Source organism: Pseudorasbora parva, chromosome 10, assembly GCF_024679245.1.
Source record: "Pseudorasbora parva isolate DD20220531a chromosome 10, ASM2467924v1, whole genome shotgun sequence".
Classification (NCBI taxonomy): domain Eukaryota; kingdom Metazoa; phylum Chordata; class Actinopteri; order Cypriniformes; family Gobionidae; genus Pseudorasbora; species Pseudorasbora parva.
This window is the reverse complement of record NC_090181.1, coordinates 15,318,279-15,336,964: the sequence shown is the minus strand read 5'-3', so window position 1 is coordinate 15,336,964 and position 18,686 is coordinate 15,318,279. Positions and strand designations below refer to the sequence as shown.

At 37.5% G+C, this 18,686-nt stretch overlaps 1 protein-coding gene across 4 annotated transcripts in view; it reads right to left on the bottom strand.

Annotated features, from left to right (window-relative positions):
* Positions 1–18,686, bottom strand: part of adam12b (ADAM metallopeptidase domain 12b) — a 126,478-nt gene that overhangs the window by 50,764 nt on the left and 57,028 nt on the right. For all 4 annotated transcript variants that reach the window (XR_010908020.1, XR_010908021.1, XM_067455287.1 and 1 more), the window contains exons 4-10: positions 15,539–15,617; positions 11,770–11,846; positions 7,407–7,593; positions 5,029–5,094; positions 4,248–4,319; positions 3,807–3,976; positions 3,215–3,299 (exon numbers count right to left, since the gene is read on the bottom strand). Coding sequence is in view for 2 of the 4 variants with exons in the window: in XM_067455287.1 (XP_067311388.1) it covers positions 3,215–3,299; positions 3,807–3,976; positions 4,248–4,319; positions 5,029–5,094; positions 7,407–7,593; positions 11,770–11,846; positions 15,539–15,617 (736 nt within the window). In the remaining 2 variants the exon portion in view is untranslated. The remainder of the gene's footprint in view (positions 1–3,214; positions 3,300–3,806; positions 3,977–4,247; positions 4,320–5,028; positions 5,095–7,406; positions 7,594–11,769; positions 11,847–15,538; positions 15,618–18,686) is intronic.

Genomic DNA, 18,686 nt, shown 5'->3' with positions numbered 1-18,686 from the left:
GTTTGTCCAAAGGTCATATTGTTACATTCTCCTTATCTCCTTAGACAATTTGTGAGTTAACGCACAGGATTTTCAAGGCCTTTTAAGCTGATAAGTCAACTTATAACATGGTACAAGATGGTTTAATTCACTGCAGGATTCATTTTCAGTCTCTGTTTGCCATATGTTAGTGCATGGGGGGAGACACGCACATATGAAAACAAGACTCTGAAACCACAGCAGCAAATACAGAGATGCATCAGCCAGTGTGTCTTTTCCTAAATCAAACCTATTTTCTTCTTTTTTTCCATGTCCCTTCTATCTCTCTTACTCTCTTTAATGGATCTGATGATTTTATGAAGTAGCTTAAATTAACACCCTTTCCAAAAATGCCACAGAACACAAACGGAGAAATTTAGCAGAATGTTCTTGCAGCTGTTCTCCATACAAATCAAATGTAGTTTTAGTTCTGGCAGGTCACATTAGTCAAGCTCGCATCAGCTGACACCAAGCTGATTCACTCCTACTTATAGGAATACGGCGCCCATCACACCATATATCTATAAGGTCCATTCAGTATTATCAGAGACTTTATCGCATTGCTCAGGAGCCAATTACCCTCCTCCATCCCCAGCTCCTCCGGTCATCCAGTATGGATTTGGCTTCTGATATTCCTCTTCAACTCAAATGATTTTCTTGAAATACTGTATGTTGTTACATTCAATTATTGTCATTAATAACATTAATGATATAGCAATACCTCGTATTGGTTCGGTTCTGTTTACCCTAAGGAAGATATTGCTACTTTTCTTGCTCTTATCCATGCTAGGCTGCATGGATGGGCAGGGATCTCATGTCCAGAACCATACCACAATCCAAACTGTATGCTAAGTTTCAGTCATCTTTGATGATAGTCCTGACAGAAACCAAGTAAATGGTGTCAAAAATGACAAACATAACTACAGAAATATTCGATTTGTGTTACATATACATTTTTTTTTTAAATGGTGTTACATATTTGGAGTTTGGCAGCCCCTGGTGACCCTTTTTACTTTTTTCTATGGAAAAGATCCTACCTAACATCTCTTTTTTAGTGGCAGAAGAAACCAAACAGCAATGGAGGGTGAGTAATTGATGACAGCATTTTCATTTTTGGGTGAACTGTCCCTTTAAGAACGTAATGGAAACCATTTATCATACAGCACCACAATAGTTTGTAACTCAGACCTATGGCTAATGACTTCATCTCTGTGAGGCCCTGTTTAAGAAAGACAGTTTGTTACAGTGGCATGGATGATAGATCTAGACTAATAAAAATGTAAATGTGAGTTATTTAGTCATACAGCAGAAAAGCAGCAATAGATGGCTGAATAAGGTAGTGCTGCACTGACTGACAGGCAGCCTCTGGGTGGTTGAAAGTAGAGAAAGTAGATTAAACTTGCGTGACCTTATAGGGCTGAAATGCATATGGATTAATTAGACTCATTTTCACACTGTGTGCTGCAAGATCATGCACTACAACAAGATCATAAACAGCCTATTTGCAGTTGCATTGCTGGAGTCAAACACTAGATCATTAGTATTACAATACAGTACTCGTATGCTCACCAAGACCGCTCATGCATACGTGGGGTAACACATCAATGTTTTATCATATTAGATACATTATTTTAGCATGTCGAAAGCTGTTATAATGCAGAATTTTTAGCAAATTATTGGTATTTTACTGCAAACCACTAGCCCTTCAAAATAAATCCTACCTAAGGAGCAACAGAGGGGAAAAAAGAGTGGAGGTATTTCCAGGAAATCATAAATAAACCAATAAACACAATAAAAAGACAGAGGGATTTAGTAGTCTTTCTTTATGCCACTACACCTTTGCTTCCTCTACCTAACAGGCAGTCTAATCAGCCTAGGAAAAACCATGGAGGAGCATGGTGGTGAAAGAAGTAGTACTGCTGACTGGTGAGTGCAAGCCAAACAACACAAATTAGTGTCAATTGATCAGTTGAAAAATTCTGAAATTAAAAACAAACAAAAGCAGATTTACTAAATCTGGGCTGTGTGGAATACAACCTATAACAAAGGAATAATTCACCTCAAAATGAAAAATAATTTTGTTTTAACCTGTATGCCATACTAAGCACATTACTTTTTTTTGGAACACATACACACACACACGTCTGGTTCACTATCTTTGTGGGGACTCTCCATAGATGTAATGGTTTTTATCCCATATAAACTGTACATTCTATCCCCCTACACGTTTTCACCCCTAAACCAACCCATCACAGGAAACATTCTGCATTTTTACTTTTTTCAACAAAAAAACCCTCATCCTGTATGATTTATAAGCCTTTTGAAAAGTGGAAAGTGTAGGTGATCTCAGGTTTTACTATCCTCATGGGGACATTACATCCCTACAATGTAATATAAACAGGGGCACACACACGCACGCACGCACGCACGCACGCACGCACGCACGCACGCACGCACGCACGCACGCACGCACGCACGCACGCACGCACGCACGCACGCACGCACGCACGCACGCACGCACGCACGCACGCACGCACGCACGCACGCACGCACGCACGCACGCACACACACACACACACACACACACACACACACACACACACACACACACACACACACACACTTATTCTATTTATTAGAATAAATCGGACTGAAGCTTTCAAGCCTAAAAAGTCCTTCTGCATTTTTAAGCTTAAAGGCATGTTCACACCAAGAACAATAACTATAAAGATAACTGTAATGATCACTATTAGTGTCCACACCAGCGGACAATACTGTTCTGTTTATTCTCAGTAATTTCGTCTATCACTTTTAATGCTCAAGCTCTTTACAGCAGGATGGATTCTGATTGACTGTAAATGTTTTTATAGTTCATCCGCTGCAAGTTATGGTATGGTGCCATTCTTTTATATTTAGAACAATTTAAAAAAAAAAAAAAAAACGAAATCTTTAGCGTTATCATTTTTATTATTGTCCTTGGTTTGAACGGGCCTTTAGTCCCCAAGGAAAAAAGTATGTACCAGGAACGGCATGTGGGGGTGATTAACAATCACAAACTTTTCATTTTTGGGGCGAACTCTCCCTTTAAATTTCAATTGTTTTAAATCATAAAAGTCTAAAACAGCTGGATGGTTGTGCAGCTCAGTGTGAATGTGCTAATTATGGGACAGAGAGTGTGTAATGATTGATTTCTCACCATGACAATGCCTCCTGACTGCTCAGCGGTACACATACTCATGATGGGAGCCATGCCTATTGTGGTGCCCTGGAAGTACACCCCACTGCCAAAAGAGAATGAAAATGTGGTTAAATATATAAACCAAATAATAAGACTAAGACTAATACATAGGCTATGTTTAGAAAAACATTCTACCATTTTATGGCACTTGCTGAATTAAACATGCAGAGGTCTTATAACAAATGTAGAATACTATGATAATGGTTCCTTTTATAGATAATAGCCTGACTTGGTTATGCATTGCTTCCCCTATAACCTGATTTGGGTATGCAGTTGTTGTTTTTTCAGCTTTGATTAACAGACAATTAAAATGAAGAGAATTTATTTGAAATAAAAATCCATATATACTGTATGTACATTAGACATGTCTTTACGGTCTCTACCTACATCACAAAAGTGCAGACTCATGGGAAGACTGTGAATGTTTAAGGTGCCTTTAGGGACAAGGCCATAGTTTAATCTGTGTTGCTAGAGCACAGTTTGGTAAGGAATCTGATACAGGTGCCACAGTGTGTATGTGATAATGTGAGTAATATGGATGTGTTAGTACCTAATAAGTTGGGCGTTATCATGTGGCCGTTGCGGCAGCAGTTTAAGTTTTCTCCAGTCCAAAAACTCATGCAGGGTTGTGAAGGGGTCTTGGGTAACTGCACACTTATCGACATCACTCCACACCTCCAGTCCCACCAGAGCTACACGAATGTTCAGCACTCTGTAAAACTGAGAGAAAGCATACTATTAAACCATTCTATTCATTCATGAACTTGACCTCATACATCTATTGACAAAGAAATCCATCCATCCATAAGTCTGTCTGGACATAAGTCAACTTATAACCTAAAAATACTCTGCTTTCTTTCAAAAAGGGGCTCATTTAAAAGCTTGTCCTTTACCTCGGCAGTTATACATTCATCTCTGACAATCAGGCCCCTATTTTAGACTTCTAATCAAGGGCTCCTATTCATTTGGGCGAAAAAATTAACTTTTATACCTTGTCCACGTAATTGGCGATCTCAGCAAGCCTTTGCTTAACCTTCTCCACATCTTTTCCTTGTTTCTGGAACTGAAGAGGGAAATAAAAGACAAAAGGTGATATGAGAGATACTGCAACGAGTACAAAATGTCAGTCTAGATGAATTTTTAAACAATGCAGGACCCCTTGATTGACAATATCTTCAAATGTCATTCGTAAGGACATAATCAGAAGTGTGTCTAATGGCACACTCCGAAGAGCACAGGAAAGTAAGCTTTACGACAGGGTAGAACAATGGCAATCAAAGTAAAAAGAAAAAAGGATGACAGGTAGCCAAAAGAAGGGATAAACGGCACAATATCTCGCTCTCATACAGACAGCTGTGATTACTTTCTTGTTGTCTAGCTTCCTTTTCCTATCCAATGTTCACTTTATACACAACACTTCCTGTTTCCTGTCTGATCATTTGGGAGCATTGCCCTACTTCCTGTCAGGTCCCACCCTCTATGACCTGCTTTTGGTCTGGCCTACTAAGGTGAAACAAAGAACCGAGACTTTACGGTAACCCAAATACTCCACAGTACTCACTAAATACAATAGGTTATGACTGCACATTTCCCTTGATTTTTCTTTCTTGCCGAGTCTGATATTAAAGAACTTAGAGTGCAACGTGTAAACAGTTTGGTTAAGCATGTACAAACCCAAGGCTTTGCGATATCTGACTGACACTACAAAAAAATAACTTTTTAACTTGGATCACAATCTGTGTCAAACCTGTTGTGTTTTTTTGTAGTCCTACCTCTCTGTTGTCTGCTACAATGATGAGCTCCACGTATTTGGTGGTCTTCTGAACATCCCGTTTATGCTGCCAAACAGAAAAGAGCATGTCAAACATATCTTACTGTTTGATCAACCCTTCATTACAAACAAAAAGGGTCCACCAGAGCGTAGTGACTGGATTCATCCCAGTGACTTTGAATTGGTGTTAATTTTGTCCGACATGTTTTTTTTATTTAGTCTTAGTCCTGTGTCAAATGTACTTAGTTGTTTTTTAATCATATTTAGTCAACATTGTCCTGTTTTTGTTTATTTGACAAAAGGCCTGGTTTCACAGACAGGGCTTAGATAAAGCCACGATTAGGCCTTAGTACAATTAGGGCATTTAAGTAAATTTCATAAACGTGCCTTGGAGAAAAAAACTGGTGTACAAAACGTACTAGTGTGCATCATGAGACAAAACAATGGCACTGACATATTTTAAGATATGTCAGTGCAAGTTGCTTTTAGTTAACACAGCTCAAACATCCATTTTAGTCATAAACCTGGCCTATAAAATCAGGACTAAATGTGTGAACATTTTAGTCTAGTTTTAGTCAATGGAAATGTATGCATTTTCAAGATCCATGTTTGGATTTATTGCAGTTTATCACTGAAAAGGTTTGATTGTGGATTTTGTCTCAGCAAACAGCGGAAGTAGCTCGTGACAGAACACAGATTGACTGAATAACACTTGGGCTTATGAAACACCGAAAACGTCATTGAGTTCAAGACATCAACAAACATGTCCGTGATTGGCTAAATTACTCACCGAAACGAAAACAAGAAATTGAATCATTTGACATCTGAAATACAGATTCACACTGCTAACACGTTTTGCTAATTATATGCTATTATTATGAAGAAAACAGATCGTAGACCAGCAGTTATGGTCATCTTTTCCCTCTAAAAGTAATCGGTAGTAGAAGTAGCAGTGGTTTGAGTAGCCTGTGTAACTGTAAGCATGAAAGCTAGTTGTCGCCTCTTTTATTCAACAAAAACAAAGAGTGATTTTGGTCTAGTTTCAAATTTCAACTACATTTTAGTTTTCGTCAACGATATTGCATGCTGATATAGTCACAGGTATCATTTAGGATGAGCCATTCTGAACGTTACCAGTAAGCATTATATTTTGTGTTATAAACAACTGGTGATTGATTCACTCAATTGATTAATTAGAAATACAATACAAATCTTAAAAAAAGAAAAAAAGAAAAGAAAATCCCTTTAGTTAGTTACTTGGTTTTGGTTTAATCCATCTCATTTGGTCCAATGAAGGCCGCTTGACCATTTTTAAAATTTCCAAACATTTTTGGGAGTGATTACCTGTATCGTATGCATTGGTTTTGCAAAAGCACAAGTTTTTTTTTTATTAATTTGACAATATTTACCTAGGTAAATTATTAATTCCTGACATTAAAACAAAATTAGGGCTAAAATTAAAATCTTTCCTATTATAAACTGAAAATAGTGTCTTTGATTAATCTTGAAGACTACATTTGGACTTAAGTTCTTAGTCTACAGAACAATAATTTGCAATCTATCCTGAAATGTTCTGACCGTCCCACCCCGGTAATGTGATTTAAACTCGGTTGATATCGCAGCCAGTTTTCAAATCTTTGGATGACTTCAACAGGCGTTCCTTTAAAACTTCAGCTAATGATAAATAAGATGTGGACTTTGCTTTTGTTCATTTAAAAGGTTAATTTAAAAACACTTATTCATTAATTTAAAAAACAACAACAACTCGAACGACCACCAAAAATAGCTCAACCAGCAAGTGACGCCTCTGAAATGTCCCTTTAACCTCCTTGTAACAATTTCAGCTGTTTATAACTTTAATTAACAGTTCAGTAGTCACCATGGTGATAAGTCTTTATCTCCTTTTGATTTGTTCTTGTCAAGTGAACAACGTTTGTAATCTTTAGCTGTGTCTACAAATATCAGCGGCTGCACTGATACATTTCCTGGCCGTAATCACTTATTATATGGATATCATCGGTTTGCCGTTATGTTGAGTTAGAACTGCATCTTCTATCTGCTGTTCTCCTTCCGAATCAATACAATGACTCTGAACATCTTAATTAGATAGCTCTGTTGTGATAAGAACATCTTCAATGTCAAGACTGTTATGTAGGGATCTTCTGTTAACCTTTGATGTCTCGCCGAGCTCTCTAATCTTGTTTTAGCATGCATGGGAAGAGAGTGCAACCACAATCCCCTCATCTGCATTAACAAAGACATCACATGCTGAATGGTGCATGTTAATTCATCCTCAAGACAAAAAAAGTGGCACTCTCTAAACAAAGAGTTGTCATAATAGTTGCTGCATTGACAGTTGCTGACAGATCGCATTCATACCCTTGTGCTGAATGATTGTGGCAGTCCACCAGTGGGTCTATGGCTGACAGTCGATATGTTGTGTCCGTGTCCACAGGTTCCAGAGGGGAAGTGTAGCTGTTGTCCTTCATAAATCACATGGGTGCCGTTTGCTGGCTCAAAAGCTGGCTCCACCATCAGTGTTTTATTTTCAAGTAAGATAAACCCTCTGCGGATTGAATGAAGATTTTAACAAGTTTAAATAGTGTTTACTGAAGCAAAACATACCGGCAAGCTAACAGGCAACTTATTCTGTGGTACTTGCTAAAACGAGCATCACTTTTACTATTCCTCAAACTTGGAAGTGTTTTGTTTAGTGAACATTTGGCGTGCAACCTTTCCTGAAACGTTTGTGATACAGAATTTACCTCAAATTGTGCAGCTGTTAAGGTATGATTTTTTAGGTGATCAGCAGCCATGTTACATGTCTGTCTGTTTAGTTAATCTTTCAATTGTGTTTTCATCCACGTTTCCCTTTGTCTTAGTTTCCCGTCTCTTGTTTTGTTACCATGGTTACCCTCATTAGTTAATTTGTCCCAGCTCTGTCTTGTTAAGCTTAGTTCAGACTGCACGATTTTCAAGCTCGTCAGGTCACTGCTCTTTGTTCACACTGACCGATGGTTTGACGACAGAGGAGTTCACACTGCATGACTGAACAAGAGGAAGAATCGCCTACAACTCTCTCTCTCCGGTGCGCAAACTACATTTCCCAACTACACGTGCGAAGTAAACAACGCGAGATCACACGTGAATCAGACCGGAGTTCTCGCACGAGACTTGGAATTGTTATTAAAAATGATAAACTGCACAAAGTTTGCTTCAAATTGTTTGTGCGCTGATTTGTGGAGAAAAAGAAAAAAATATTATGGCGGAAGAAATTGTTGGAGAGACAGAGGGAGCCAGGATTGTGTTCTGCAAAGACAGTTTGAGGTAAATATACAATTTTGTAATGTTCTGCTGCTGTGGCTGGATGTGCAAATGTTTGGCCTTTGTTTCTGTTTGATAGATTTGTAAATATATCTATTAAAATACTGATATTCTGCTCTATAACTCCTCCCTGAACCTCCTGCTGCCCTGTATCTCACTGTTTCATTGGCTGTCGGTCATCGCCGATGTAATTTTCAGTCAGAACGCAGTTCACACAGCAGGAGTTTCAATCGCCGACAGGTCCAGATATTTAGCATGCCAAATATCTCATGTGTGTCGGCGACTCGTCGGCGATTCTCTCTGACCACGTCTTTGATTATTCACACTGCGTGATTTTCACTCGCGTGCACGAGCAACGATTTGCTTATGATCTCGGGCATTTCTCTGCGATTTCACAAAACCTGTCGGCGACTCAAAATCGGGGCAAAAATCGGGCAGTGTGAACTAGGCGTTAATCATCTCGTTTCTGTTCACTACTTAACATCCTCACCTTAAGTTTTTGTCTAGTCACTGTTATGTGAAGTTGCATTTATGGTTCCTGTTTTGAGTTCTTTTGAGAAGATTTGATTAAAGTTTATGTTTGATTATTATCTCCTGAGTCTTTATGCTGTTCCTAGTACCTCCAACGTTATAGGCCAGACTTACAAAACATTCTTAAGAATAAAATGAATTATCGGCAAAAGAAAAATGTTTACATTTACGAAGAACGTACATTTTCACAAAAACTTAAGATTGTTCTAAAGGCAAGAATTTTAAAATGCATGTCTTCATATCTTAATGATTGTGTGCAACATTATTTTGTATTTGTAGAACTTCTCATGAAAAATGATTGACTAAATTCACAACAAATGCATACATACATGCATTTGTTCTTAACTTTGTTGTAATGTTAATGAATTTGGAGTATTTTAAATGAGCAACCGTGTGCCCGAGGTTAGTCATTTGCACAAAACACACCCAAATGAATTAATTGGTTTGAGTAGGGCCAACTTAAATTAAACTAATTGGTTCAATCAAATGAACTTTTATGAGTATTTTGAACTTTCTCTTTTGAGTTCACAAAACTAACACATTTTAAGTAATTTGAATTGTTTCATTGTTTTGAGGTTTATGAACTTGTTTCTTTTCATTTAGACAAACTTAAAATTAAGGTGGGATTTCTATTTCCCAGCATGCTTTGCCATGACACTCAAATGGGAGAGTAAATTAAATGTTTTTGTAGTTTTTTTTACGTTTTGCGAGTATCTGTTATGTGGGTTCATTAACTTAGATTGAGAAAAGATATATGTTAAATATTCGAAAATGCTTTATTCATTCAGCAGTTGCTATGCTATGCTCATGCTATCAAATATTAAACATACTAAAAATATTTATTTTATTTTACTTTTTATTTTAATAAATTGAGATTACATAATCATTTTACGTTAAATGTATGGATCCTTACTCAAATATTTCAAGTTAAGCACAATTAAGAAAAATCTGCAAGTTCCGCTTACTTCTTCTTAACTTAAAAAATTTGATGTAACTGATTACCTACATTTTTGGGAGTTTTGCCAAATTATTGCCAACATGTTTACAGTGTATAAGGGCTTTCGGCACAAACTTTCATCACTCTTAGCAAACAGGATGCTCACAAGAGCATGGGAGTGCAACAAGATCCTCGATCAATGCCAAATGTGTCATCCAGTTATTATAACCTTTATAAAAACCAAGATAACAGACCCACATTGTGTTTTAACATCGAATTGATTAGTGAGTCTTTGCAAGAAAAAGAAAAAAAATCTCAGCTTGATCCATATTAAGGGACCTATATCATGAGATCATTTGACCTGGGTCAGTAAGCAATCACCTAGCAATACCCTTGTAACTAGAACACCATGGAAACAGCATGTAGTCTCCTACTAACCACCCATAACACCTTTGTGTTGAGTCGTTTGACAAGCATCACTTACATTTCTTCAGAACAAAAATGCAATTAATCTGTACGGTATAACTTTCAGGTCATTTTCTTGAGGTCAAGACACTTTATTGTCTAAGTTTGTAGTGTCAAACACTTTTACAGATGATGTAAAAGTGAAAAATAATGAAATCCATTTAGTACTGCAGTGATATAGATAGGAACACTGATTGAGATCAAATAATATAATGCTAATATAACTATATTTTTATCAATATAATATCATTGCAAGATTAAAATCAGATGAACCTCCATAAGCTATACAGTCAATAAATCTGATTCTTTCTTATGAATCCAATTGTTTGTCTTTGTTCTATTGGGAAATGGATGGATATGGATTTTTCAGCAAAATGACACTGGGCTGCATAAAATGTAATTTCTCCACCCCGTTCTATGACCAATAACCCGTTACTCACCAGACAGCAAATTGCTGGAGTTTTCAAATGTGTGAATTTGCATTTGTGACAGAACTGATCTTCTTAATAATATGGCCATGGGTGTAAAAAAAAGATATTTTGAAAGATATCATTGAGAGATAATTGAATATGAAGGGAGTATATATAAGAGCCACAGTGCTGCAGAATTCGTTTGCGAGATGAAGAGTGAGTTTTCACTTTGCAATATAATAACGAGATATAACAGATGAAAATCTGGAGCCATACTGATAGTTCAAAACGGTGCTTTCAGAAGGAATGATAATTTAAATTATATCTGATGTAACCCTGCATGCAATTTATAACCAAGCTGCTAATATGAAACCCGAAAGTACTGAGCAGAGACAATTTAACAGGATCGCAATTTGATCTACAGTATCGCATATTTCGACATTTGCAGATGTAAAAATTTCCATCTCACCCCCACACCAGTGAGAATAAAAAGCCACAATCACATTTACCTCAACCTTGATTCACAGTAACCTTCTGTGCTCAGATATGGCCTTGATATCTGCCTACCTGAAGGTCTCCAGTTTGTGATCATGAAGATAAAGTAATACTTCCAGAAGAAGTGTTTGGTAATTACAAGCAGGAGACCTTGGGAACTTTGCTTTAATCAGAGCACTGGGTTCATCTTTACCTATTCTGTTGTAAAAGCTTCTCTGAGAAATTTACTGTAGCCAAATACTCCTTCTAATTACATTTAATGGCATAGCTGAAGTTTATCACAACATATCTTCAGGACAATGAAGCATGGGATGATACTAAAGCTTTTATTGATGTTTAATCTCACGGCTTTATGGTCTCTAAATGAACCTTCACAGGAAGAGTTGTGAAGTCCACTGGAAACAATATCAAGGCAATCGATGTTTGACAATTTAAGGTTTATAATAGCTTTCCACACTGAAGCACACATGTTTTAAACTACTTGTTTAAAGAGTTCTAATGACATTGAAAATTAGAACTCAATATGGCTGAAATTACATAATGGGATACCGGGATAATATGGGGGTGAGACTGTGCTTACCTGATACCAGAGCATGTACTAAGGCTGACATCAGATTGGGCGTATCCTTGGACTTCACCATGGTAATAGCAATTCATCTGCATAAAGAAAAGGAAAAATCTTTTAAAAATCCAGTTTAAAACACAAGCCAAGTTCTCACTCTTTTTCTTCATGTTGGTTTCTTATGGTTTTGTTAAACTTTTTATTAATTTCATGAAAATGTTTAATTGTAAATGTAATGGTAAATATCATGTGGTGCAACTATCAATATACATAGAAATATCACACTACATAACATTTTGCAACTACAGTGTCTTGTTATAAAAAGGTCAAATTATTCAAGATTTATGTATCTTGACAATCATGAGGGTCAGCTGTTAGAGAGCATAAATAATACCTGTAAAATGATAACGCTCAAAGTTCAATGCCAAGCGAGACATTTTATTTAACAGAAGTTCCCTTTCAAAGCCTACAGCGAACGGCCGGTTTGGACTACACCCCTGCACTTCCTTGCTTGAATGACGTCACTAGAACCGTTTGTTGACTAACCCTCCGCCTACAAGTACACGCAAAATGGGGGGCGTGGTCTTGTTGTTCTCCCAGGTGAAGAAGAGCGCGCATTCAGCGCTTGCATCTCCCTGTTATGGTAAGAGGCGGGACCTTTCCGGGCAAAGTGCGCTAAGCAGTTGTCCAAAAGACGACCATTGACACCTTGCACAAGGAGGGCAATACACAAAAGGTCATTGGAAAAGAGGCTGGCTGTTCACAGAGCTCTGTGTCCAAGTGCATTAATAGAAAGGCGAAGGGAAGGAAAAGTTTACAATCATGGTGATAATCACACCTTAAAGAGGATTGTGAAACAAAACCCATTCAAAAATGTGGGAGAGATTCACAAAGAGTGGACTGAAGCTGGAGTCAGTGCGTCAAGAACCAATACACAAAGAAGTATTCCAAATGGGTTTGAGCTGTCGGATTCCTTGTGTCAGGCCACTCTTAAACAACAGACAGCGTCAGAAGCGTCTCGCCTGGGCTAAAGACAAAAAGGACTGCTGAGGGGTCCAAAGTTATGTTCTCTGATGAAAGTCAGAGACAAGCATATATTTCCACAGTCAGTGATGATTTGGGGTGCCATGTCATCTGCTGCACACAGTGCCAAAGCAACCAGTACCTGGTTTAAGGACCATGGTATCCCTTTTCTTAATTGTCCAGCAAACTCGCCTGAAAATCTATGGGGTATTGTGAATAGGAAGAGTCGATATGCCAAACCCAACAATGCAGAAGTGCTGAAGACCACTATCAGAGTAACCTGAGCTCTCATAACACCTGAGCAGTGCCACATACTGATTGACTCCATGCCACGCCACATTGCTGCAATAATTCAGGAAAAAGGAGCAAAAGTGTTGCGTGCTGTACATGTTCATACTTTTCATGTTCATACTTTTCAGTTGGCCAAGATTTCAAAAAATCCTTTCTTTGTATTGGTCTTAAGTAATACTCAAATTTTCTGACATAATGAATTTGGGACTTTCCTTAGTTGTCAGTTATAATCATTAAAATTAAAATAAATAAACATTTGAAATATATCCGTCTGTGTGTAATGAATGAATATGATATATAAGTTTCACTTTTTGATTATATTATAATTATATGACCAGCACCTGTATGTTTAACATAGTAGTAACTCAGTGTATGAATTGCATTTTTTAAATGTATTTCTGAATAACTTAATCCATATAAAAAAATTAATCCTGAGTATAATGTCACTGACCCAGCAGCCCGGTGTGTAATTTGAAAACTAACAGCTCAAGTTAAAATGGGGTTATTTCCGAAACTAATTAGCCGTAAAATAGGATCATTGACTTACTAGAACTGAGATCCCGTTCAGGTGCAAGATAATATCAGATAATGTTGGTCTAATGGGATCATGTAGCATGGCGCCACGTAGCAAAAGTCATATTTAAGCAGCTGTTTGCCTAAGAAAATCACACATTGCGGTGCCAGTAAGAGCAGCGTCTGCTGGTCTATTTTACAGGGAAACTATTCTCCCCTGTTATGGCTGGCACAAGCCCCCAAAGACCTTTCATGTGGAAATACCAATTGGTAGCCACAGGCTGGAGCGGCTAACTGCCATCACTCACACAAATGTTCACACATACTCACGCACACACACCGCTGAAAAACACACTACTCTGTCAAAATCAATCAACGCTTGATGGCACAAATCCTTCACATCAAAACATTTTTGTGGCTACCATTTCCACATCTTTAAGCTTTACCAGACCAAAAATAGCAGAGAATGTACCAGACACAGCCATAGATGGAGGATATCTAAACAGCTAGAGCTAAAAATGATGACGCACTAGCTAATGGCCCTGTTAAATAATACACTAGGCCAGCAAAGTGAAGTCTGAGACTTATATTAGTAAAAGAAGGTCATTTTTCTTTCACGATGTCCTGATTTGAAGGATCATCAGAGGAAATACTAAACTGCTTTTTCTAGGTGTCTGCCTTGTTCACACATGTATAGAGAAATTAATGTTTTAGACTATTTTAGTAGAAAAAAAGTTGGTAAAATCTTACATTTTTATATTTCACTTGACCAGTTCTCAGAAATTCAACCTAAATCATTTTATAATCTTTCATTTTTTGATTCAAAGCATTGATCCTGACTAAAGCAGTTTCTCATTGTTATTAAATCCCCCCACCTCACCCCATCCATGGTTTCTATTTGGATATTTCCATTTAAAAAATAAGACTGTCAATGAAGTATCTTATTGCCATTCGCACCAAAGCCTTGTCAAGCGGGTTTTACCTATTTTTGATGAACTAATCTTTTAGAGAAGCTTGATATTTTTTAGACCTCCCCAGCTTTAAAGACAAAAGATTGTTCATGGTTATTTGGACAGGCTTAAATGATTATAAATACGAGCTAAATATGCCCAGCAGGAATAATATAGTCAAGCCTACACATTTGTGATTGGAACGAGGGGGGTGGCAACATGTTGTCAAAGCTGTCAGTTACGGTTCTTAGCACTAGTCTAATTATAAAAGTACAAAAGACACTGTAGACAGTTTAAATCAGGCCTGACAATATTGTCAACACGCTATCCTTGTGTCAACATCACATCACAGCAAGATTAATCAGCTTTCTGCAAAGATGGCCAGTCAGAGAATGCTTTGCACCAGACAGTGCAGTTAAACTTTTGAAGATTTTTAAGCATCGTATTTCAACAATATAGGAATAGTTTGGCCAAAATTAAAATTCATATATTCATATTTTAAAAAAAAATCATATTCTTGGAACACAAAATGAGTTTTATAGTTATAAGCAGCTCTTTTCCATACAATTAAAAGTTAATGGTGACAATGAGTTTTTCAGGCTCTTCCCTTTTTTCTGTTTCAGTCTGTTCCTCACATAAAGCTACTGACTTCCGAAGACTTAGATAGTGCTTAACTTAAGTATTATGGACAACTTTTGTAATACTTTATTATCTGTGATGACCTTGACAGCCTTTGGTCCCCATTCACTTTCAGTGTATAGATAAGAGCAGTTTAGACTTTTGACTAAAGTCTCCTTTTTTTGCTCTGCAGAAGAAAGAAAGTCATAGAAGTTTGAAATGAGTAAAAGATGAAAGAAGTTTCCTTTTTGGGTCAACTAACCCAGAAAAGTAGACACACGTTTTACAAGTTGGACATCTGATAGACTGGGCCAGCAATTAATAGTCAGTCTAATATCTTCCTGGGATGTCTATGTGCTAAAGATAAATGTGTGAGAGACTGTTTGACGTACCGTAGAGTTGTGAGTGCTTTTAACAGTTTGTCCATCTTCCCTGTAATGCGTTTCACTATAATGGCTGGCAAACAGGCCGCTAGAGGAGAAAACACACACACACACAAATTATTCAGCATTGCATTTGCCTCTTCTTTTCCCCAAAAGCCACTATTTTTATTTCAAGTTTATAGTTTAAAAATGAAAAAATGAAATTCTGAAACATGATATCAAAAACCTCTCTTAAAGCACTGTTATATTTCACTACCACTTGCTAACCAAATTCATCTTGTTTAATGCCCCAAATTTGCAGAGCAGATTATGGAAGTGTGTCAGACAGTAAGTGGAGAGTAAACTTGCTTTTTGGAGATGCACATACACAAGAAAAGTGGGGCACCGTGTGTGTTGTGATTACTGGAAATGATCAGCAGACCCACCAGATCAAATGATGGCCCACCTAAACATATGGCCAGAAATACAATGGAATCCAAAAGTTTCAGAATACTTACACATTTTTTTTTTTTTTAAACCACATCTGACACGAGCAAAATCACACATTATTAACTGTCACAGCAATTTCACTCTTATTTGATAAGTGACTTCAATATCTTCAGTTTACACAAGTTTTCACTGTTTTACATTTGAAGTCCAAAAACTGCTGATTTAAATATTGTTTTGAATCCTACAATCCATAAAAGCACTGTTCAAGTTGGAAGGCTGTCCTGGTTGTGTGTACTGTATCTGTGAATAAAGTAACTTAGTTGTGTGTGTGTGTGTGGCATGTCAAAGCTCAGACCTAGCTGAAAGAGATGTGTGATGACATGATGCTGACATGATGAAATCCAAATGTAATCACCTCAACAACATAAGCAGAAGCTTTTAACGGGCTAGTGTGTGTGTGTGTGTGTGTGTGTGTGTGTGTGTGTGTTAATAATATGCTTCTCTAACAAGTTCTCTTCACAAGTAGAAACTGCTTTAAAAAACAATACCCCGTTATTTTTTAGGCTTTAGTATGCTGACCTGTTATTAATTTGATTTTTTAAAAGTACAAAATCCTGAAAAAACTAAAATTGGGCTATAAAGAATAACTATTTTCAAATCCTGTTTTTTATTTATTTATTTTGGCTCTGCTGCTGGTCCCTTTTTGTATATAATTTAAAGTAGGATAGCATATTTGGCTTATATTTAGATTACAACAAAAACTACACACACACACACACACACACACACACACACACACACACACACACACACACACACACACACACACACACACACACACACACACACACACACACACACACACACACACACACACACACACACACACACACACACTTCTTCTTTGGGGTTATGTATGGCATAATTATACCCTTGTATACATACACATTCATCAAATGAACATCAGAATGTGAAAACAAATCCAGTGTTTGTATTCTTGGGGCGAAACTTTAATTTGAAAAATTTGCCTCATGTACCTGCCTGGTTTAGACCTTGGGCTAACGTATTAGTAAAACACACCAGCTCAGCTCCCTCAAGTACTGCCTGCATGGTGCTGTGAGAGCCATTTTTGGTTTAATGTCATTAGGCCATCCTTCAGTAATGACAGTCCAATTCCCATTCTCCTCGATTTGATCCACATGCCAGTGGAAGAACAGTTCGTTGTTTTGGAAGGAACTTCAAAGCCTCTAGTCAAAAGGCTTTGATGTTCTCAGGGATGAACTGGTGTGACAGCCATCCGAATCCGAATCCCAAATGTGGCGTGACTCCCTCAGTGCCACAGAGCGATGAGCAAGGAAATGTGGGAGTTCGTCCACAGGGAAATGCGAATGCTCACTGAACGTGGTGTAATATGCCAATTAGAATGGTTACAAAAGAAAAAGTCCACTAAGGACTCAAGTATGAAACCGCCCTCGAGTGATCTACACCATGTTCAGACGTTGTAGGCCACCGAAAACCAAAAAAATGTGCATAAAAAGCGATAGAACTCCAAGTGGAAGCTTTTTTACGCCTCAGAGTAAAAGGTAATTGTAAGATGTATCGTTTAAAAAAAGGGCTGGCTGCACAATTTGGGGAAAACATGTTATTGCAGTTTTTTTTATACAAATATTTATGAAAACTAATACTATAATAAATAATAATAATCACTTCATTTTATATTACAAATGTAAAATTACAATACTAATACAAACCCGATTTCAAAAAAGTTTGGACACCATACAAATTGTGAATAAAAACAGAATTTAATGATGCGGAAGTTTTGGCTTTGTCCCAGCTCTTTTTAGATGTGTTGATGCCATGAAATTTAAGATCAACTTATTTTCCCCATAAAATTATAAATTTTCTCAGTTTAAACATTTGATTTGTCATCTATGTTGTATTCATAATAAAATATAGATAACATATAATGTCAACAAATGTCTGAGAAAATGTATAATTTTAAGGGGAAAATAAGTTGATCTTAAATTTCATGGCATCAACACATCTAAAAAGAGCTGGGACAAAGCCAAGTTTACCACTGTGCGACATCCCCTCTTCTTTTTATAACAGTCTGCAAATGTCTGGGGACTGAGGAGACAAGTTACTCAAGTTCAGGAATAGGAATGTTCAACTGTCTTAGGTCTTCTTTGTCGCATCTTCCTCTTTATGATGCACCAAATGTTTTCAAAAGATCTGGACTGCAGGCTGGCCATTTCAGTACCCAGATCCTTCTTCTTCACAGCCATGATATTGTAATTGATGCAGTAAGTGCTCTGGCATTGTCATGTTGGAAAATGCTAGGTCTTCCCTGAAAGAGACAACATATGGATGGAAGCATATGTTGTTCTAGAACTTGGATATACCTTTCAGCATTGATGGTGCTTTTCCAGATGTGTAAGCTGCCCATGCCACACGCACTCATGCAACCCCATACCATCAGAGATGCAGGCTTCTGAACTGAACGCCGATAACAACTTGGGTTGTCCTTGTCCTCTTTAGTCTGGATGACATGGCGTCCCAGTTTTCCAAAAAGAACTTCAAATTTTGATTCGTCTAACCACAGAAGTGTTTTCAACTTTGCCCCAGTCCATTTTAAATGAGCCTTGGCTGAGAGAAAAAGCCTGAGCTTTTGTTTAGATATGGCTTGTTTTTTGACCTATAGAGTTTAGCCGGCAGCGGCGAATGGCAC